At 37.6% G+C, this 23,456-nt stretch overlaps 1 protein-coding gene across 2 annotated transcripts in view; it reads left to right on the top strand.

The window, feature by feature from the left end:
• The window catches only part of LOC124153806 (DNA repair protein XRCC1), a 33,858-nt gene that overhangs the window by 5,092 nt on the left and 5,310 nt on the right, over positions 1 to 23,456 (top strand). Inside the window, exons 2-10 of one of the 2 annotated variants that reach the window (XM_046527180.1) lie at positions 1,082 to 1,279; positions 1,918 to 2,254; positions 5,044 to 5,193; positions 7,534 to 7,915; positions 9,077 to 9,190; positions 9,280 to 9,344; positions 13,698 to 13,794; positions 15,056 to 15,186; positions 20,169 to 20,241. In XM_046527180.1, the coding sequence (XP_046383136.1) occupies positions 1,082 to 1,279; positions 1,918 to 2,254; positions 5,044 to 5,193; positions 7,534 to 7,915; positions 9,077 to 9,190; positions 9,280 to 9,344; positions 13,698 to 13,794; positions 15,056 to 15,186; positions 20,169 to 20,200 (1,506 nt within the window). In that variant the 3' untranslated portion in view covers positions 20,201 to 20,241. Of the gene's footprint in view, positions 1 to 1,081; positions 1,280 to 1,917; positions 2,255 to 5,043; positions 5,194 to 7,533; positions 7,916 to 9,076; positions 9,191 to 9,279; positions 9,345 to 13,697; positions 13,795 to 15,055; positions 15,305 to 20,168; positions 20,242 to 23,456 lie in introns of both variants that reach the window. The other variant, XM_046527179.1, reaches the window with a different exon arrangement.

The raw sequence follows: 23,456 nt of genomic DNA, 5'->3' as shown, positions 1-23,456 counted from the left end.
AAAAAATATAAACTAAATTGAATTATTTGTCTTTTGAGCGGTGTTTACAATTTTTAACGAAATTACGATGCGATACAATAAATATTAACTCATGTCTTGATTGCAGTATTGACATCATCATGGCCATTGTTGCTGCGTTAATATTGACCTTAGAGCTTCGTTCAAAATTTGGCAGTTCTCAGGCTAAAACAAGGAATTCAATTCGAAGTCTGCAATTTATGTGCAAGAAACAATTATCCAAATAGCTAATTCATATTGTTGTGTCAGTGGCCGCGTTCATGCGGGCTCATGAGTGCAGACGCGAGTGCGGACGCACGCAGTGCGCCTGCACCTGCGGGTACAATCAAGGGCACCCGAGCTGGAGAACGAGCACAAAGTCACCTCCCAACGTCCTCTAAACAGTTGGGCGGATGTTACGCCACCGCACCCGCGTCGTGGAGCGAACGTGCGCTGACTGCAGGAAGCGCTGCGGTTGACGGTTGACGTGATTGCGAGACCGAGGCTGGTGCAAAACAGGATGCGCTCCGCATATAAAAGGGAGAGCCTTCTGCTCACAAATTGTCAGTCTTAGCCCAACGATTGGAACGCACCCTGCGGAGCACTAGCCTTCCAGAGAGAGAGAAACTTCTAACCTGTGACGGCAAATAAAAACCGTTATGAGTTCTAGGAAGTCTGGCTTCTGATTCTCCTCGAGTTTCCCCGGTTGTAACCCGGACGGTCCGCGATCCCGTTCACAAGGGTCCTGGTCACCTAAGGAATGCGACAATATCAACGAAGCATGATTGACCGCGAACCAATGCCGCTGGTAAGGTTATACGCCCCGAAAGGAGGGAGCCCAACTACCCTTGGAGTCTGAGATAATGCGGAATCACCACTAGGAAGGGTTGGAAAAGGTTGGTGCTGAGAGTGCGTGATTATCAGTGAGACCATTATGAACGAATATCCTGCAGAAATGCTCCGTACAGAGGGCACGGAAGAGTCTCTTAGGGCTCAGTACAGCAATCATGATAAGGCGAGAACTTCACGGTCTCGAAAGGGTTAAATCCTCTAATTTTTTCATATTTTTTATTGTATTTTGTAGAAATTTCCAGCCGAAAATCTTTTGAAGAGTGAGAACTATCGGAAATGGAAGTGCAAGGATCCTGGAGAAAAAGAGGCATCAATCATTCTACAGCTGGAAAAAGCTGAGAAAATATCTTCTATTGACATTGGGAATGAGAGCTCAGCCTTTGTTGAAGTATTGGTTGGGAGATCAAGTCAGCCCTCAGAAGATTTTAAAGTTAGTAACCTAATCATTAAGTGGAATCAATTCTGAAATCTGCTTGCTGTTAATTTTCTGAATCTGTAGAAAATTATGTTTGTCCAATAATGTAATACCTAGTGGGTCATCAATCATTATAGGCCACTATTTTTTAGGGAAATACCCCCCCAAATTTTGAGGCTTTAGTTTTAGGAAAAATTTAAAATTCTTAGGAATATAGTTCCCACCTTTACTTTACACAGGAATTTTTGGAAAAAAATGGGGGACTATATTCAGATAAATATGGTAATAAGCATGAAATTCTAGTGGTATGAAACATTTTGTGGTAAAAATAAGTCTTGGTCATCACCAATAGTCAACAATCCTAAGATTGGTTTGACACAGCTCTCCACTCCTCTCTCATATCCACCAGCCTTTTTATAGCTACATATTTCTTCTTCTTATAGTCTTGCTACAAAGGGACATTTTTGAATTGCCATTTATAGTGAGCATTGATGAATCTCATGATAAAAGTATTTCATTAATAATTCTAGGACTTAATGCTCTCTGTCATGCTGTTACCATTTTTCCTTTCTTTGTTTTAGTATACTTAATGACAATGTGAAAACTTGGTTGAAAAAATCACTTTTTGTTCAACTAATTCTTATTTTTTCCAGGTTTTACTTCTTACATCATCATTCATGACTCCCATGGAATCAAGAAATGTAGCCAATACTAATCGTGTGAGAATGTTTGCTGCAGACAAACTCGATAAAACAGTCCAGAAAGAAAAATGGGACAAGGTTAAAATTGTGTGCACTCAGCCCTACAATAAGCACATACAATATGGTCTTTCTTTTATTACATTTCACTCTGAATCAGAGGATGATGATCAAAAACCAAAGTTAATGTTTGGTGGGTTCTCCCTTAAAGAAGAAACTAAAGATGAAGAATTCAAAGCTGGAAGTTTATTTGCAGGATTCAGGGAGAAACAGAACCTTAACCTATTGAAAGGTATTCATATCATTTGATATTCTCAAAGTTGGTGAAAATTCATAATGCAAAATGATTCCTTGTTTTATGTTATAAATTATTTTAGAAATTGTTCCCTAGCATGTATTTGCGGCACTTAACTATTTTTCATGCATGTTGATTTAGCTGAAGTACCAAGATACTGTATAGTAACATTTGTTCATTAGATATCCTTTTAAGGAATTAAAAAATTTATTTCTAGGCTTAATACATTTGATTATATCTGGCAGTGAATTGTGAGTTATTGGTGTGAATTGAATCATGTTTTCAATTATTTTCTTGAATATGAAAGGGACTCGGAAAAGTGGAATGAAAATCAAAGTCACATTTGGTTAAAAAGATACAGGATACCTACCTATGAGGTGATAATGGTACCACAATAGGGTAGTTTCCTTCATTAAAGAAAACGAAAGGATTGTGATTTGTTACCCAAAATTAGTGTATTCATAATATACAAATTATTTGGTTTTAGAAACCCCAGTTTAGACGAATGTTAACGGTCAATTTTAATCTCGTTTGAAGAAGGCCAGATTGGCGCCCATGCGATGCCACTCCACGTGACGTCACAGGGACATAGTTTCTATACGAGTGGATATGAGTTTTACATCGTCTGAGATTACCAATGCGTGCTTGAGGCACACAGCTCAGGGAAACATTTCTCAATAATCACCGATTAAAATTGTCTATGGTCAGAAAGTTTCCTTCGTTTGATAGGGTATTAATAATCCTTTTTTAAGCCAAGCACTACCTGCTAGCAGGGTACTCTGCTACCTGCTAGCAGCCTGAATTTTTATCTTCGCTCATAGCCTCGCACCAAGGTGGCCTCACACGGTGGCAGCTGTAACCAGAATGACGTCATACAGGCTTTTCCCAGCATTCATACTTAGCCGTCGTGTTTTCGCTATGCTTTGCCATGTGCACTTTGTCCCAGAGCGTCAATTATGATTCTTTCTTCAGTAGGACCGGAGATACTTCAGTATGCATGCAACATCATATAATAAGCTTTATTCCTGTGGAATCATGGTGACCCACTCATTACCACTCATAAATTAGACGTACATGAAGTCCTACCCTTACGAACATTCGATTTATGAACTTTCAGAGGTTTAGAAAAATTCAAGAGTGCCCGAAATTTAAAATTTGTCACTTTTAGAGTTAGCTGTTGCAACGGACGCGCTGTGGCATTGAGGAACTTTGGCCATATGAAATATCATTTATTCCTTTGTGAAGTCAGGAACTGTCAGTGTTTCGCCCATTCTTCCTTACCACCGGTGGCAACTTTTTTTGGCTCCAGCTGCGTCGCACGTGCAGCTAGATTAACTCATCATAATCATGAGTTAACGCATAATTGCAATGCAGTGTTGCATTCTGCTGGATAGCCACACGTTTTGATGCTTTGCATAGGATTATTAACTTACAAACAAGGTCTTGGAATGCATCTTGTTTGTATATCAAGGACTTACCATATTTGGAAATGTATCAACCCTCGATTGCGTCATGCCGCATTCTTCAATTGATAACACCAAATGAATTTTCTTGTTTTAATATGATTGCGCAAAATTTAATCGCATATATTTTACAAATGACTCTGAAGCTATTCCGCAAGGCAAATACAAGTACGGGATTAAGGAAAAACAAGAAATTTTGGCATAGTGTGTATTTTGAGATGATTCTTTGGAGAAACGATCTCACGAACTTCACTATTACGAACTTCCGGTTTTTTGGTCCCGTGAACTTTGCAATAACGAGCGTCTACTGTATTCAGCTGATTATAAACATTAACAAATGCATGATATTCAAGAAAAACATTTTGTCTCTTGTCAAAAATTTTGGAAGCTCATGCACTCACCTGGATAACATACAAGTCAAACAGTAGGTGGTTAGTTTTCTATCCGAGGCCTGTAAATATAAGTTCTCTGTGTTTAAATTCTATTTTTAACCTAAAAGTGAAGCTGAGGGTGTTAAATTAACATTTTAATAACAATTAATATGGTCATATTTTTTCCCCACAACAGCCATGTTCCTTTATTACGGTTGGTGCAACTCTATGATAAGCCTTCAGCTGTATCGGTATTGTTTTGGTCATGAAGTTCCTCATAGTCAAAAAAACATTACGTCCCTTGCGTGAACTAGTGAAAGTGAAATTTAAGTAAGCCTATTATGCCCCAAAGTAGATTGGACCTTGTCCTATCTCTTCATCTTAACACGTTGCGTACCGGGGTATTTAAATTCCTAGGAACGCCGAGATTGGAAATATGTGCCTATTAGGGCGTAATGCCTTTGGTTTAAACATGGTTAAAAAGCTAATGTTTAGAATATAACTTTACCCATTCAAACATTATGATGCATCAATTCATTATGAATAACGAACAACAACTGAAAACGTACTAACGAATACGTATTGTACGCTTTAAAATTGTTTAGGTTGATGCGCCTAAATGACGAGAATCTTTGTCATCCGTCCGGAACATTCGGGAAAAAAATGACGAGAATTCTCGCCATCCGAACGCAACGTGTTAACATGAATTGGTAGTTCTGAGAAAAGCATTCTTTCCCCAAGTTAATCAAGCTGTTCAGATTGACTTCTAGTACTCTTTTTTTCCCACTCCTCCATTCGTCCACTATTGCCTGAACTTTAGTTGCCTTACCAATTTCATCTCGAGTGTGTATTTACTTTGAGTGTAGAGAAAATTAGAAGATGGTTTCCAAGAATATTCAATTTTTCAGTTACCCTTTCTGGATATGTCTCTAACCAACACAATTCTTTTCAGGTGCAGCTGCCATAAGAGAAGCTTCAACATCTGAAGAACTCACAGTCAGCAAAGCACAGAGTGAGACTAGAGCTTTGCTTAAAGAAATTGAAAATAAAAAGAAAGCCGAGATAGCTGCGGATCAAGTTTCTCAGATGAAGAAAAATATAGGTAATTATTATAACCATCCTAATTATGTATAAAATTTATTTTGTGAAGACAGTTTGTTCAGGAATTAGGGCTTTCTTATAGTAAATTTTCTCGCTTTTATTTACTATTTCCAAGAGTGAGTAAAGTTATATAATTTGTGAAGTAAGGATTACTTTAATGGCATTGATGTATAATAGTGAGATACCTTAGTACAATGGGCTTGTTCACCAATAAATAACCTGGATAAGGGAATATGAATGTGCTCCAAAGCCGTGACTCATATGGAGAAATGCCGTGGAAACCTTAGATCCAGCTCTGCTACGCCTTGATCTCACATAACCGTTTCACTTGATTTGTTTTTATTAGCGGTAGTGTGATTCTTTCTGTCTAGGATCAGGTCTCTCTTAATGAGTTACTGTGTCTGAACTCTGGTGATATCACTAGCTCATGAAAATTGGGCTGAAAATTTTGCATCCTTTTTCATTTCATCGAATTTTGAGAAAATGTCTAAACAAGAACGACCTTTTCTTCATTGTCATTTGTCTTTCCCTTCCATCTACTTTCATATATATTATGGTTTCAGGTTCAGGTGAACAAATCTATTGACCAGTAATGGTGAGCCAGCCTCTTAAAGAGTAAAAAAATTGATGTTATGATGACCCTAATCACCCCAAGGCACGGGTGGACCCTATCTTGACAAAAATGTTTGTTATAATTTGTAATGTGTGATGAAGTAATTCACTCAGACGCAAAATTGCATTTCATAAACAAATTTGGTGGATGGAAGGGAAAGATAACTTATAGTGAAAAAGAATTCTTCCTCATTCAGCCATTCTCTCATAGTTTTGAAACTAAAAGTAGTGAAAATTGCTGCCCACTTTTTATGAGTTAGGATGTTATTACAGTTTCAGGTTCATTAACTTGTTCAGGGTTAACCAAGTGGATACTCCTTCGGGGGGAATTGCTCACGACAATATTCACAGTATGTGGCAAAGGTGTGGCTGGGATGCCAATTACCTACAAGCTCAGTAGAAATTTGTGTCGTTATTAACTAATCTTCAAAGGGGTTAAGGCTGTTGATTTTTCTTGGGTCATAGTTTGAGAAGTTGGTGACGGGTCGAAAAATGGAATAAAGTGGATCACTTTGTTTTTTCAGACTCTTTAACTTAATTGAGAATTATGGAAAATTGGTGAACAGGACCATTACTTTTACTACTGATGTCCTATTGCGTGATATGCAATTATTTATACAATACCAATCTATTTTATGCTATCATATATCTTTTACTCTTCACTTCAAGTTTTATAATTCTTCGTTTTTTTGTTGCTGCTTCTTTAAAAATGATTTCTAGGAAACAAGATTTCAAACTTAGGGTTACAGTGGAACCTCGTTAAAGCGAGTACGGGCTATAGCGACACCCCCGCTATTACGAGAGATAGCCGATGCACCGTCAATTGACCCTATAATAAGCGTGTTAAAAAATTCGTTTTTACGAGACCCTTTCGGTGTTGGCTCTCGCCATAGCGAGGGTTTCACCGCCGGAAGACTTTCATCAAGACTCCTTAACCTCTGTAATTGCTAGCGATCTGTTAGAAATGAAGTTAATGGAGTGCTCAGTCTCAAATTTATGTGGTAAACTGTCGTTCGATAAATATAATGATTGACGAACCAATGCTTTGCATGATTTTTATTCAGTGCGGCGCTTATAAATTGTTTGAATAGTTAGTCGTTATTTGAGTAAGGAAATTTAGTGATGCAAAAAAAACATCGCCTTTCGTCTGGATTTATGCTTACGTTTATCGGATAGATGTTTATCTGTCGCCCTGTTCCTGTGTATCTGTTCAAAACAGGTGTATAGGCTGTTATTTGCTCCACCTCCGGTAAAGCGACAATTCGCTATAGCGAGTGTTTACTAGTGCACCGTGGGGTGTCGTTATATCGAGGTTACACTGTATGTGTAGCAAATAATTGCCAACAGTCTATCATGGGGTGGCAATTTCCTCGTTATACTGCAGCTTTAACCTCTCTATTTTTTAGCTTTTCCTCTCACTTTTTTAGCAAAAATTGATGGCAGTTTCACTTATCTGTATCAAAAAGTGAGGCTAAGTTCACTTATATGCCCACAGTAGATGGTTTATTTACCTTGAAGCCTGGAAAAAAATTATAAAATTTTCCTTTTTTCAAGAAAAATTAATTAAAATTTTCTGTAGAAAATTTAAGCATGTTCATTAATTATATTTCCTTAAGAATTTGGCTTCAATGCATAGCTTAAATAATTAATGTCTCTATAAATATTTGACAAATATATTTTATAATTTTTGTTTGCTGTGAATGATTGATATATGCTTCTATGTACTTAGGACCTAACTCCAATGACAAGAGGAGCACTTCGTCAAAGAAATCTGATGATGAAAGTGGACCATCATCAGTAAGAGACAAGGAAGCATTAAAGCATTCTGCAACAAATAGAAATAACATCAGGAAGGACTCTGAAAATTCTGAAATACAGGCTAGAAAGAGGCCTAGGTTATCTCAGTCCATGGACTCCCCTCAGAAGAAGGAAAAAACTGTCAAAGTTGACTCTAAGAAGCTTAAAAGAAAGCCCTTCAAGAAGTTATTGGAAAATGTGGTTTTTGTGATAAGTGGTTTCCAGAATCCTCTTCGAGGGGAGTTGCGTTCTAAAGCCCTGGAAATGGGGGCAAAGTATAAACCTGATTGGAATGACTCTTGCACTCACTTGGTGTAAGTCTGATTATTATGTTCACTGAAAGTACATGAATCACCCTGTTAACACTATTTTCTTGTACACACTTCCAATGTTATAGGATCTAGCAACGAATTGGATACTAGTCCCTGTGTTCTTCTTTTGAGTCCATTGATGAATGAGATGTTGAGGCGAGTAATGTCAGTTGAGGGCTGTGAATGAATGGTGTAAGAAAATGGAAGGGTAGAAGTGCAAATTGCTTGCCTCATTCTACTTTGTGCTCTAAACTCAATTGAACTACTTTGCAAAATTATCTGCAAATAACCATTTAATTAGAAAATTCGTCAGTATGATTCAATATTTGGGTTAATATTTCTTCTAGCTTTGAAGTTCGTATGTAGTAGGTATTTTCAATAGACATGCCAAACCACAACTAACTAAACCCATTTGCATTCATCCCGTGGGATTTAAATGACCCCAAACGCCGCTGATTTTTAAATAATTTGAACACATTTGTAGTGTTGGTTTAAATAAGACATTAAATAGAGTATTTTTTACTGATTTTGACCAAATTTTGGTATGTTGTTAAGAGATAGCTGTTAGTACATTTGGTTGAAGTAGAAATATTTCTATGGCGATTTACAATGTAAAATATTTTCTAATTAGCCACCAGATGTCAGCTACTATCAGGTACACTATCTGGCCAATAACTTGCAAAAACACTCCTCCACAGTACCTTGAGATATTGACAGTGATACATAAGAAACATGGCATGATAGGACAGCTACATGTGTTTACCCTAAACTTAATTGATTTTTAACAATTATTAATAAGAATGTAAGGACTTAATTAAAATTTATCAGCAATTTAGTTCATGACATATTGTATATCCTTTTGAGCTATATTGTTACTTGTCAATGTCCTATTTCCTCAATGGGATATTCTGCTTTGTTTCTGGGACTACCCCATTCATTGACTCCATTAATTTCAATTTATATTTTCTTTAGTTTGTATTGAAACTCCATGAATTACAACATTAAAATTAAAAAGATCTTTACTTTTGTTCATTAAAACTGAACAAAGTATGCCCGGCAATATTATGATGTTAACACTTTGAAACATTAAGTAATACTTGGATTTTACGCTGAAAATTTTTAAAGAAACTTATTCATCAGCCCTTATTCTGTGGTTTTTTGTAGATGTGCTTTCCCAAATACCCCTAAATTCATGCAAGTACTTGGCAGAGGTCATATTGTAAACAGTCGCTGGATTGAAGATAGTTACAGTCAAAGGCGAAGACTTCCATGGCGAAGGTAACTCTAGAGTTCATAATACAAGCTTTGGTTTAACCTAAAGTATTGCCATTTTCAAAAATTCTCTAATGTAAACAAATTTTTTCCAGGTATGCAATGGCTAAGCATGAACAAGGGAAGGAGGAGAGCGAAGAGGAAATCCTTGAAGATACTGGTGATGATATTTTGCATCTTTGTAAATTCTATTCTTATTTCTTTTAGTTTATGTTGGTAAGCTTCAATATAATTGAATAGTTTCAATTAATTATCTTTTATGGTAACATTTTTTGCATCAAAATGGAGATAGATAAACTGTTACATTTTGCTGGGCTCCAAAATATAATAGTAATCCACATTATCATAGACTAAATAAAAGAAAGCCTCACTCTCTAAAATTCTTTGAGTCCTTTCAGATGCCTTCATAGTTCATTTTGTGAACATCCAAAATGCTTGCTTTATAGTCAGGGCTTTTTAAGAGGGTCAAATTTGCTTGTTTGTATGAGGCATTGCTATATGAATTCGTAATGAAATATTTTATTTTCATATCATAATTGGCTTTATGGTTTTATAGTTTTGGTCACATCGGTAATTTGACAAACATTACCCTCCCAATTTTCCGAGCTAATGATGGGGGGACGCGGCACAAATAATCGGAAAACATGGATAATCCGAACTTTACTTTTATTTCTTGTAATTTTCATAATTTACGTAAATCAAATGATCTATTATTACTTATGCAAATTGTCTATTATTTTAGATTGATTTCTAAAATCGTTAACCACTTTCTCTTCCCGACCACAATCTTTTTCGCGGTGATAAGATGATTGTACTCGTATTCCTACTGCTACAAGTAATACCTGGTAAGCATCAGATCTTTTTTCAAGTAATACCTGGTTTCCGGAGACCACGCACTCGTGGCTGTGAGGTCACGGATTCAGAAAAGTGGTTTGCACAAATGCTTCTAAACCACTGAGCGATGCCAGACCCTACACTGACAGGCACCAAGCCAAGTAGTCACATCTCGCACAAGTTGCCCAGGATGCAACTGCTGCGGGATGCGGATCCATAATCAGTGAGCCCGTTACCGTACCACGATGCTTTGGAAAGAGGAGCACAGAACTGCCGTGAAGGCAACGGGCGCACAAGTATGCCATCGCGCAGTAGCGGTTATAGAAAACCAGGACTTGAGGCAAATGTCTACGCTGGCGAGTGCCTGGCTAAGACTCATGCTATATCTACTTCTTCTTTCCCCGCTGCTTTCACTTCTACTATTCCATTCCTCTCCAGTTTGGCCTTGACTAGTAATGGCGTTTAACATGCCCGAGTGCAATGGAATCTCTGGTTCCCTTGGGCCATATTCAACCGCATGCAAGGCCACGGCAATAATTGCGCATTTTCGATTAGAAATATATAATTAAAGATCGTAAGTAACATTTCTGTGAATTTACCAATGATTAACCATTGAAGAATCTTCCAATATTAATCAAGAGTTTCTTTCCCACGGCTGATTGTCGTCTACCATGCTAGAGAAGTTGTCCAAGTGAACTTGAAACATTACTTTTCAGGTAGTCGATAAAATAATTGGGCCTTAAGAAGGAGATTTTGATGGAAATAAGCCCGGTGTAGCATTGTATTTAAAAAATGCAAATACATTCATGCTTTTGCGTACAGTTTCATTTTTTTGTATAAATATCGCAGAAAACTTTGAAGGACCGTGAACTCATGCATGGATAATCTGCAACCCAGGTAAACCGCAGCCGGATAACCGAGAATCTGCTGTATGTACATACAGTGCAACCTCGATATAACGACACACCACGGTGCACGAATAAACACTCGCCATAGCGAATTGTCGCTTTACCGGAGGTGGAGCAAATAATAGCCAATATACCTGTTGCGAACAGATATACAGGAACAGGAGTGGTGCGGCGACAGATAAACATCTATCCGATAAAGGTAAGCGTAAATCCAGACGAAAGGCGATGTTTTTTTGCATCACTAAATTACCTTACTCAAATAACGACTAACTATTCAAACAATTTATAAGCGCCGCACTGAATAAAAATCATGCAAAGCATTGTTTCGTCAATCATTACATTTATCGAACGACAGTTTACCACATAAATTTGAGACTGAGCACTCCATTAGCTTCATTTCTTACAGATCGCTAGCAATTACAGAGATTAAGGAGTCTTGATGAAATTCTTCCGGCGGTGAAACCCTCGCTATAGCGAGAGCCAACACCGAAAGGGTCTTGTAAAAACGAATTTTTTAACACTCTTATTATAGGGTCAATTGACGGTGCATCGGCTATCTCTCGTAATAGCGGGGGTGTCGCTATAGCCCGTACTCGCTTTAACGAGGTTCCACTGTACTTAGTTTAATGGTGATATAATTTCATGTCTAAGAGTGAGTGATTTCTTGGTCCCTATTCTTAATTGTTTGATTTCACTGCTTAATTTTCAAAAGCGATTAATAATTTTCATTTAGGTACAGCAGACTTCTAATTTTCCGGCTGCGGATTATTCGTGTTTCAGATTATCCTATGCATGATTGTGACACTCCTTTGATGTCTTCTGCAATTTTTATAAAAAATCTGATGCAAAATCACCAGGATTATTGCATTTTTATGCGAGGCCACACAAGGCTTATTGTTTCCATTATAATTCCCTTCATTTAACGGAATTATTTTATTGACTTGCTGGCAAGGAATACTACTATTAAATAAGATTTTTAACAATTAGTTTTCATTGACTCTCCTCGAAAGTATTTTATTCATTACAGGTATTTGTTGAGAGTAAAACCTCGGAAATCAAATTTTAGTTACCGAATTCCTGTGTTTGTTTTGTGTTTTATGGCAATGAATATTGCAGTGTACTTCTATTAATTGTCTATATAAATATTATCATTATTATTACAAGTTTACTTGGAAGTCTACTTTAGCATTGCAGAAAACTATGAGAGGCGGAAAACAACTCTTGATTAAATTTTAGAAGATTCTTCAATGGTTAACCAATCATAAAATAAGAAAAATGTTATCTATAGTCTTTAAATGTATTGTTTGTATCTCAAATGTGCAATTATTGCGTGGTCACGCGTGCAGTTGTAAACAGCGTAAGAGTACCGGAGATTTTGTTGCACTCAGGCATTTTTATGCCGTGACCAGTCAAGGTCAAACTGGAGAGGAAGGGAATAGTAGACGTGAAGGCAGAGGGGGAAGTGGAAGTAGATGAAGGAAGTAGAGCTTGCATCAGTCACAGCATGGCACTCGCCTGCATAGAGGTGTTTGCTGTCGTATATGGAGCTGTGGGAATGTGAGTACAATCTCGTTATTGCCTCTAAAAAGATCACAGTCATAAAAAGAAAGCTCTCATTGAGTCCTTGAAGCAATCTAAAATAGCTGGATGCGTGCAAACTAAAATACTATGTGCATAAATAATAATATATTCACTCGTTTGAAATAAACTCACACGAGCATTATAAATAATATAAATAAACTTCTTCTTGCCCTAGGGTGGGCACACAGAAAAACTTAGAGATGGATAGAAAAACGAAAAATAAAAGTGGGGAACTTAAAAAGTGGGGAACGGGGAAAGGTTGTTTCTTACGAATTATCGATGGGACGCGGCCCATCTGTCTCAAGTGAGAGGAGGAGGAATATTGTTTGATTTACAAAACTTATGAGCATTACAAGAGATTAAAGTGAATTATTTACTACCCATGTTTTCCAATTATTCGTGCTGCCTCTCCCCATCATCAGCCCGGATAATCAGGGGTTTGCTGTATTAAAAAAAGCAATGAAAAATAATTCATCAAATATCCCATTCTTCAGGTTTCATTAAATGGCTCTTCTAAGAATGTTATTTGTATTAATTATTCTCAATTATATTTTTCTACCTTGTATTAGCATATGAAGATATTATTAATGGAATATTTCCATAATATAATAAGAACATAACTGTGTGTTTTCCACTGACTTATCATTATAAAATTGTACTGCTTTAACCGGTGGAAAAATAGTTGAATGCAAAATTTGTGTTTTTATTTTAGTGTCTAACTGATTTTTGAGCTAACATTTTTGGTGATGATTCTTTTTGGCTTCAGATTAAATCCAGATCTAACCTCCAGAACTGGAATTTTGAATAAGAATTTGAGAACTGAGGAACAGAACTGACCCATCCTTAATCAGTTATCATGTTAATCTCCTCAGCATAGGGATCTGGTCTTAATTAGTGAAAAATTTGGGCATTAAAAATTTTTTGTTTACAATTGTGGAAAAAATCGTTTTTAAGCCTTAAAAAAACCATGATTTATTCAGGATATGCTGTGAGGTATTTTGCTTTTATATTACCCTCAGTCAAAACATTTGGATCTGTTGCCACAACATGTGAGTTAACTTAAAAAATAGCTGTCAATATTTGTGAAGTGTTTTCCCAATTCATTCCAAGTCAGTTTTTTTTAAGGTCTTATAGCCATACATGAATCTGAAAGCACAGGGTGAATAAAGAAGGTATATATATTTTCAAAGGTTCAGACATCGATGAAGATCATGAGGTGCCGGGAATGTATTCCAGTGTTGATCAAGGTGCTCCTTCTGGAAGTGACACTGACGACGAAATCAATAGGTGAAAAATTAATCTTAATTTTTTTTATTATTAATGTATGTATGCTGCATGCAGTGAGGGTGCCAGGGGCCCGCCCAAATTTTTTTTTGCCCACCCAAATAAGACTGACAAATTTCAGAATCGAATTTGAGAACTTTATTTTATAAAATTTAAATAAATTGTATATGATTCAGGCATATGGAAAACCACTCTGTTAATTTGCAAAACAATTTTGTATTGTCCGTATTAATTAATTTGTATTTCACAGTTTTTCGCTTACTTCTCAGTGGGATCAATTTTGCTGTTTTTCACGTGAATATAAAATGAATGCACTCTCAAAAACGCAGTAAGGCCTGAGGCATAATTTGTTGTTGTTGCATGGCATGTTTGGAAAATAATGCCATTCATGTAAGGTTAATAAGTGTTTTAAGCTATATTTTGTCCTTTGTATTTATGCATGTTAACTCAAGGTTAGGCCCACCTATTTTATAATCTGGCCCACCCATGTGACACATGCTAGAGCCACTGCTGCATGCATGTAATCTTAAATTGAGTAATAATATATATCATTTTCTATGTAAAAATTGCTTCACTCATATAGATAGAAGAAGTCAATTTACTTACAGATAATGAGTGCACTGATTCAGTTAATACAAAAGTGGACGTGATGCTGAAGAATACCTGCCTGAAATTTTTTTCTATATTCTTTGTAAAATGACATTTCGAGATAAATAAATAGTGATTTCTGCCGGAAACAAAATAAATTTTCACCATAAAAATTTTAAAACGACAGCGGTGGAGTTTATGGGTTAAGGTAGATAAGAAAATTAACTTGATGCCATTTTGTGTCTTTGAAAAAATATTCCCTCCAACAAGTTCGAACCACCACATTCACACAAGTACAGTGGAAAATCCACTGCTTTACCGCTCTGCCAACTCACTCACTGATTCCAGTTATGTCTCGTTACAAGTTTTCTTAAGTCATGCACGGGAACAAACAGTTGTTTTTGAATCACTAAATATATCCAACTGAATTTTAACATATACCTACTTAGTGAATGAGATTTAATGGTGAAATGTTGAATGAAATTTAAATTATAACTGGGGCTGGGAGGTTTCATCATGCATGTTTTAGCTGACATATGTTGCTAACTGTTAAGAATAAATTTGTAATCATGGCTTTTATTCAGATCATTTAAAGTTTATGTTAAATGTCCAGCTGTTGATAATATTAATGACTCTAGTTGGTGAAACCTTTCTTATTTAATTTTACCCACTATAGGTGCCTTAGTGGATCTGTTGCAGAAGATAATTCTATAGACAAGAGGCCCAGTGATAGTAAAAGTGAGTGTTTTAACTGTGAGACTGAAGATGAAAGTGAGGACTGCATTTCTGAATCAACATCAAAAAATGGCAAGTTCAGTGCTCCTCACTTCCCTGACTTTTTTAGTGATTATGTGTTTTATATTCATCCAAAAGTGGATGCAGAAACAAGGCATGAACTTACGAGACATATTGTGGCTAACAAAGGGTAAGTTTGATGATTAACTTAGGAATACAAAATATTTTATTTTTTTGCCTGATATCATGCATGTACTGCTTGAGCCGGGACTGTGGGCACCATTTTTGAAAACTTGGGTGGGTGATCTAATTTTATGCCAAAGTCCTCCACACCATGTGTATGGAGGACTCGTTTGTAGTGCTCTTGTTTCCAACAGGACTTATGAGAAAAGAGCTTGTTTTAGGGGTTAGGAAATTATTCTTTGTGAGAGAAGTAACTCAGAAAAATTTCTAGCTGAAAAGGACTAAGAGAAGGCTTTTTCATTCAGTAATCATTCTTAATGAATTGCATCTGTTTATGCATTGCCACTTCTTGTGCCATCAAATCCAGTTTTAAAGTACTGCAGGTATTTTGTCTTGTTGGTCAAAGTAAGATAACAGAAAAATATGTAGTCAATTTGCTACAGCCTGACATTTAATGAGAATACATTAATTGTATCAATTGAAATGGAAGATTATGCTAAGATAAGTATTGAGCTAAAATTATCTTTTAACTGAAAATTACTTGATTATTCCACCTCAAGATCCTCATTCCAGAAAAAACCATTGTGTTCCTACTAACAATTCTTATATTCTTCAATGGGATATATTGCCTTCTTATTTGTCAGAGTTGCCTCCCATGTAGCATTTTAAAATATTATGGTTTAATTGTGGTTTGATCACAAAATAGTAGGGTGGAACCCTTCAAGTACTGCCCTCAAGGGTGTGCACCCTCCCCTCAATAAAATGCAGGTATGCCTCTGAAACATTTATGATTCAAGGATGAAAAATATTCAGGGAACCTCATGCATGATGATTTGTACTATCGTTTTCAAAAGTATGTAGACACCCAGTAGTCCCACTTAACTGATGGGGCCGGGTCGGTGAAAACTTGTGAGGTTGGCACATATAGCGCTTTGCATCCCTCACTTGTATGCCACCAAGAGCCGACGAGGACGGAGGCAGACGTGATGTAGCTACCGAAGGTGGAGTCAAACTCCAGGAGCATAAGTACAATTGGAAATAAGATTAGCGGATGGAATAAACTGAGGTAATTCACGTCCACGGTCACGTTGGGCCGTGGGAGTGTTTTCTTTCGGCCTCTGTGCGAGGTTTTTCTATCTTTAGATTCATATTTAGACTCATCGTTTATCTCATACTGATACGTGGCTCCTTGGCCGAGTAGATCTATACTGTGCGCGGTAATTTCGATTAAGTTCTGGTAGTGTTCGAATCCGAAGGGGAACTTTTTTTTACTTTTTAAAAGAGACATCCTGAAAATCAACATAAGCTACGCAGATGCCTCAAGAAAAATGTCGTATTGAATTTTTTTTTACGACTTAAGTTATTAAAATGATGACTTTATCTAACTCAACACATATCTAGACCAATTCATTCATGGAGAAGAAATAATCGGGGAGGGGGTGAGAGTAGTAGGGGGTCGAGTCTTTTCTGCTAATTACTGTCAAATATACGTTGAGTGTAATTTCTACATTCCATAGTAATTTAAATTCTCACAAAATAATAAGATGCAATCGTATTTTAAATCAATTTAATGACCCTAGAATGAAAATAATTGTAATTTGATCCATAGTCATATTTTAAAAAAATTCTTATTCCTGGTCACAAAACATGTGGGAAATAACGTGATTAAAAGCAACAACGCTTTCCTTTCAGTGGGTGAGCGAACCACAATTAGTGTGAGGACCAGGTGGGAATAAATTGCTTTGTTTCATTAACCCTTGGCAACTTAAGAAAAACACCAAAGTCGGCTCATTCACCCCACATAAATATATCACCGCAAATTCTGGGGTGAGCGCGATTAATAAGTTTGAAGATATGGGTGATATCACTAGCGTTCATGAGTGTTAAGTTATTAATAGTATTTCATTATCATTTTAATACATTAACATCTACATACTACCCTACAAGCTGCATCAATAGGTGTTTGGACTCCTGCCGTTTACACAAAAAAATGCTCTTACAAAATACCCTTAACATTTAACAAGGTCCTTTATTGTGCCAGTGAAAAACGAATTCCCATACCTATCCGTTCGGAAACATATCTCTTTATTTATCTTATCGGACCTGGAAACGTAGTGAGGCCCTAAAATGATGTTCTCCGCGTCGCTCATAATGATATCCATTCTCCATAGCTCAAGCAATCTAAGTAAGCCAAGCGCGTAGCCTCCGAGTCTCTTGTGGCTCCCAACCAAATTTGTTTAACATCTGTGTGACGTTTCTGTATGCCCGTAGCAGTATTTGAGTGCGAAATAACACCTATCTTTTACTTTCTCGTTCGACAATATTCTCACGTTGCGCTTGACTAATTCTAACTTCTTCAGAACTTTATCTTTACTTCATCTGTCGATTTTATGTTGAAAATATCCAAAGTACATACATGGGGATAGTTATACGACCTTTGCAAGAAATGTAGCACCATGAGTATTTATGTATATAATGAACGAATCATGTCTAGTCCGGTAATAATGAATATAAATGACCTTTTGTGTACGTTTTACAGTTTTCCCTGTTTCTTAGGGACCCTCGTACCATCGTTGTTGTACCACCGAGGTTTTTTTGCTATCAATTTCAGTTTTTATGGATTGTATTAGTTGACGTAGAATTTCTAAGAAGCATTTAAATGATGCATCGATGATTTTATTATCTGCTTTAGCTACGAAGTCCGTGTACGATTTATCAAACTTCTTGCCTAATTTAATGAAGTTGCATGTATCAAATAAATATTCCGTTTTGGTTTTAAAAATGAGTCTATTCTGATTTTTAAGGTTGCAAAAATTACTCTGTGATCACTTAAACCGTCAATAACATTGATTTGTTTTATCAACTTATGGTGGCTTAATCCTAAAAAGACTAATATTTTATTTCCTCTCATAGACTTGTCAAGTAGTAGTGTGAGTGAATTACTTGTGCCTTGTAAGTTCATGCTAATTTATTTCCCTATTCTTTGAAATCGATTAGTAGGGTAATAATCCCAATGTACTGATGGGAGATTAAATTTTCCCCTAATAATTATTACATCTTAGCTGCCTCTCAAAATGAATGCAGATATTTGATAATGTAATTGGTAAATAATATCAATTTCGGAGTTTGGAGGTCTATAAAAAGAGCTAATGTGTAATATGCTATATGCTTGATTTTTGCGCTCTTGTTTTTAATGCTACGACAATTAACTACGACTAACTTGATGTCATATTTTGTGGATTGACTTTCGGTATATTCTTTTCCCCGCTTGTAGTCTAGGTGGGCGAATTACGCTGGAAATGCTTATTGCATTGATTTAAATGCTTCCCTGGAGTACGCGTTTTGGAATTTTCGTTTTTTTCGGCATTACCGCCATTAGTTAATTTGACGTTTAAAGTTTCGTAAAGCGGATTACATCGGAGGTTACTTTTAGTTACATAAATTCAGTTGTTTACAAAAAAATTCAGTGCTACCTTTTTCTTGAGTCATCTGCATAGATTATGTCGATGTTCAGGATGTCTCTTTAAAAATTGAAAAGTATAATACATCCGGATTCGAACCCTACCTGTTCTTTACCGTAACTGATGCGCACAGTGTAGACCTAATCGGCCACGGAACCACGTATTGGTGGGAGGTAAACGGTGAGACCAAATATGAATCTAAATATAGGAAAAACCTCGCCACGGAGCCCAAAAGAAAACTCCCACGGCATAACGTGATCGTGGACGTGAGTTACCTCAGTGATTCCATCGTCTAATCTAAATTCTGATTGGGCTTATTCTCCTGCAGTTTGACTCCACCTTCGGTGGCTAGGTCGCGTTCGCCTCCGTCCTCGTCGGCTCTTGGTGGCATACGGGTGAGGGATGCAGGTCGCTTTATGTGCCAACCTCACAAGTTTTCACCGACCCGGCCCCATCAGTTAAGTGGGACTACTGGGTGTCTACATACTTTTGAAATTGTGTCAAACTACTACATAGTGTCATTTGCATGTTTTTTTTAGATAAGTTTCTTCTTGAGATTCCTGATATCTCCATATGGTGACTTGTCATTACAACCTCTACATTACATAGCCTTGGTCCCTTTCTATACATGATTTAAAAAAAAGTCTCTTGTAACAAACCTCAATAAATATGACACCTCACTAGGATGAAGTGTTTGAAGTATTGTTTGACCCTCGGGAAAACACATCCTTGGTGTTTTCACTAACGATACCAAACACCTGAAGGTGAAGGAATATCCAATAGTCAATCACTTAACACATTTTCTTTCTTAAGGCCTGTTTATACGGCAAAGTGACACAGACAGGTTAATGTCTAAATGCGAGAGTGAACGCCAAAATGCACCGTGTAACCATACAACTTGTTCAAATGCATGCACAGAAAATAGAACCTGTTTTAATTTGGTTCATGTATTTGTACATGTTCTGTTCCAGTCCACAAAAATCATTCATGCTAACAGACATTAACTTGTATGTGTTAATGTATCGGGTAAACAGGCCTTTATTGAGGTGATAATTTCCCATTCTTTTAATTAATGTGCTGATGAGAGTCCACTAAAACTGCTACATTTGTTAGTTGCTTCTTGAATCGACATGAACTGTTTTCTGCAGAAATGCAACCAGTATAACACATCCAATATTACAAAATCCCTGCATAAAAGAAGCATTTTTTTCAGTCTCATCGAGTTCATGTTTTGTTTTACCATTGCTGTTAATGCTGTAACTCTGAATGTATTCTTCATGGCTTGTGATTCACTATGAACCCGTTGTTAATTGAATTACTTGCATAACCAGAAGTTAGAATGCTAATGTTGCATGTTTTGAATACTAGATCCTCAATAAATCTTCATCTATTTTTCTTGTTTCATTTCAGGAAACTTGCCAGCATCTTTACCGAAGAGGTGACACACGTTCTGACAGATGAAGAGTCAGCAGATTGTTTACAGGTATTTACAGGTTTATTGAGTATTTGCTTTTAATGCTATTTGCTGATGAATTCATGTTTGCAGGTAAGGTGGCATCCCAGTTAATATTTTCTGGCCTAGTCTTTTGGTAAGGATGTTACCAGATCTGATACCGTAAAATGTTTAGTATCGGTAGTGAAAACACCAATGATTTGTTTTCCACAAAATTTATTCTGCTGGCATTATGTATCATGGCCATCCAGTAAATAATTTATTCTTTGCCTGTAGGTTAACCCTGTTACTGCCACCGGGCCGATATATCGGCCCTGACTGGTTGAGTGAAAACTGCCAGGGGCCGATTTATCGGCGTGACTTATTTGACTTTTTTTTCGTGATTGTGGCCTTTTCAACTGCTGTAATTTATTTTAATTAAAAAAGAACTTTGTACTTTCACATGAATATTCATGTGAATATTTAAATTTTATTAATGAATCGCTTTCACAAAGTTTCGCCTCAAACAATCAATTTTATCAAGTGGGCTGTAATTTAAGTATACCCCCATAATCTATCTATGGTTATAAGATATATCTTAAGTATTGGGAAAAAATCTAGATGTATTAAATAAAATTAAGTAGCTGAAAATTTAAAAAATATGAAATGTTGCAAATTCCGAAAAATAACCTTGGCAGTCTTCGAACATCCCACCCGAAATGGGCTGGCAGTAAAAGGGTTAATAGGGTAATGTTTGCTAAATGTGGTTGTATTGTACAAAAGAGGCGAACCTTCTCAATAGAATGAGATTTGAAAGGCTACAGTAGCATCACGTTATTGCCACAGGAAGTTCTTGAAACAGCCCTTGACATCATGTTCTAACACCTAGTCTCATGAAGAAGGATTTGGTGCTTTCCCGGCGAATGCTGTTGATGAAATCTTCACAGGAAATCAGCCGGGTAATGATGGTCATTGCATTGGGCATTGTCAAAAAAAACTGACCAATCACAGACGACCTGACCTCCCCAACGGTGTATATAAGCCCGGCAATAACCAGGTCCATCATTCGCCCTGAAGACGATGGCAGAGAAGGCCATCAAAACGTTGGCAGCAATGACCATCATTACCCGGGTGATTTCCCGTGAAGATTTCATCAACCCAGTCTCATGTATGGAGAGGGTATAATGAGTGAGTCAGTGGTGAGGAGATGGGTTCGTGAATTGAGGACCCTAGAAGACAAGGGGTATAAATGATTTTTTTATTTTTGGAGATTAGTACAGATAATGTTTGGGGGGCAGGAACACAATGCCGTTGTGGCAAATGGAATTGTGGCTACAAGTGAATTACTGATAAGCATATACATATAGATTCAGTGATTTACATGTATCTCTTTGTTACAAGAATGTTGTGTACCTCTTGCACTTATCTCCAAAAAAAATTGCACTCATCCCCTCGGCTTCTGGGGTCCCCAATTTATGGTGCGAAAACTTTTACATAAGGACAGATGTGAGGCAGAGGCTTGTTGCTGACTAAATTCTGGCAAAAGTCAGCATTGCTGTTTGCAATGATTGCCGTTCCACTGTGGATGAACTCAATTAGTCATCAAGGTCTCATAATCGGTAAGATTTTCTAGGAAAAACTCAACTATCAAAAATTTTTCGCTGCATTGGACTCTGTAAGAGCTGAAGCCTGGTCACAAGTGGCTCCAGGTTGTGAAATTATGGATATAGGATTAAAGGTGAAGCATTCCTCTAGTCCATTGCAGCTGGAGATGAAAGTTGGGTGTCTCACTATACCCTGAGAATAAACAGCAAACCATGCACCACCCCAAGTTCAAAAAATTCTAAGTTGACAAGTCTCCCTGAAAGATTATGGTCTCTGTTTTCTGACACCAAAAAGGAATTCTCCTGAATTAGTCTTTGCATCCAGGAGAAACAAATACATACGTCTCAGTATTGTAAGACCCTGAAAAAGCTTTTTCACAAGAGTAGAGGAGTGTTGACTTTGGGGTATCGCAGTCGGTGCTATGCACAGTTAATTAAATATCCCAATTGCACTTTGTATAACAATTTATTTGCCGCAGAACGTACAGCCGCCAGAGCGGTATGGGTAGGTAGCCAACGCGGTAATGGCGGACAGGCCCGGATGCTACTCCGTTGAGCTGCGGTTGGTGACTGGCTAGTCTCGCCATCGCCCGCTGCCACCTCTGGTGACTGGCGCCACCATCGCTGACAGCTGAGGTCGTCAAGCGTTCTGGCTCTAAATATGGCCGCCACACACCCCCCTTGGTAGTAGCGGAGCCTATATGATAGAAAGAAAAGATAACCAAGCAAAACAACACACACATATCAATTCCCTTAGAAAAAAAACAATTTCCTGAGACATTCAAAATGGAAAATAATCAGTGACAAAGTATGCAAATGCCATCACAATAATGCAAAACAATGAAATAAAAATTCAAATGGAAAATCAAGTTATGTAGTCTTTAAAATGTTTGGGGAAATGGACTCTCCTTTGGGATTTGCGGAGAGGCCTTAAAGGAGGAATTTCACTAGTGTGACAATCACTATGAACACTTTGCGGTCCTTCTTTAAAGGGGACAACAAACACTGACTCTTCTACATAGTCACAGTCTGCACCTGCATTAGATACAAAAGCAGGTTTAATTCGGTCAATTGACACTACCACTTTGCGCCCCTGCATATCTAACTTAAATGTCTTTGGCCCTCGGGAGAGAACTTTGAATGGGCCGTCATAAGGGGGGACTAAGGCGCCATGAAGACGATCGTCTCTCACAAACACATGGGAACACTTCTCTAACTCGGGAAAAACAAACACACTATGGGAGCCATGGCGCTTAACTGGCTGGGGGCAGAATCTTCGGAGGCTATCTTTCAGGCCGGCCACATAGTCCATTGTCGCTCCCACTGAACTGCTCTCGGGCGGGGAAAGGAACTCCCCGGGAAGGCGGAGAGTGAGCCCATATACCACTTCCGCAGGAGTGGCCTGCAGGTCGTCTTTCCAGGCAGTACGCAGACCCAACATGACCGCAGGAAGGACCTCTGTCCACCGTTGCTCACCGTGACAACGAATCGCTGCTTTGAGTTGGCGGTGGAATCGCTCCACCATCCCATTGGCGGAGGGGTGGTAAGCCGTCGTCCGGAAATGTTGAGCGCCGGATAGCTTTAGGAGCTGGTGGAAGAGGTCGCTTTGGAACTGCCGGCCTTGGTCAGTGGTGATGCGCCGGGGGGTTCCAAAGCGGGATA

This window comes from Ischnura elegans, chromosome 2 (assembly GCF_921293095.1).
Source record: "Ischnura elegans chromosome 2, ioIscEleg1.1, whole genome shotgun sequence".
In the NCBI taxonomy this organism is placed as follows: domain Eukaryota; kingdom Metazoa; phylum Arthropoda; class Insecta; order Odonata; family Coenagrionidae; genus Ischnura; species Ischnura elegans.
The sequence above is the reverse complement of the archived record's forward strand: the minus strand, read 5'-3'. Positions and strand labels throughout refer to the sequence as shown.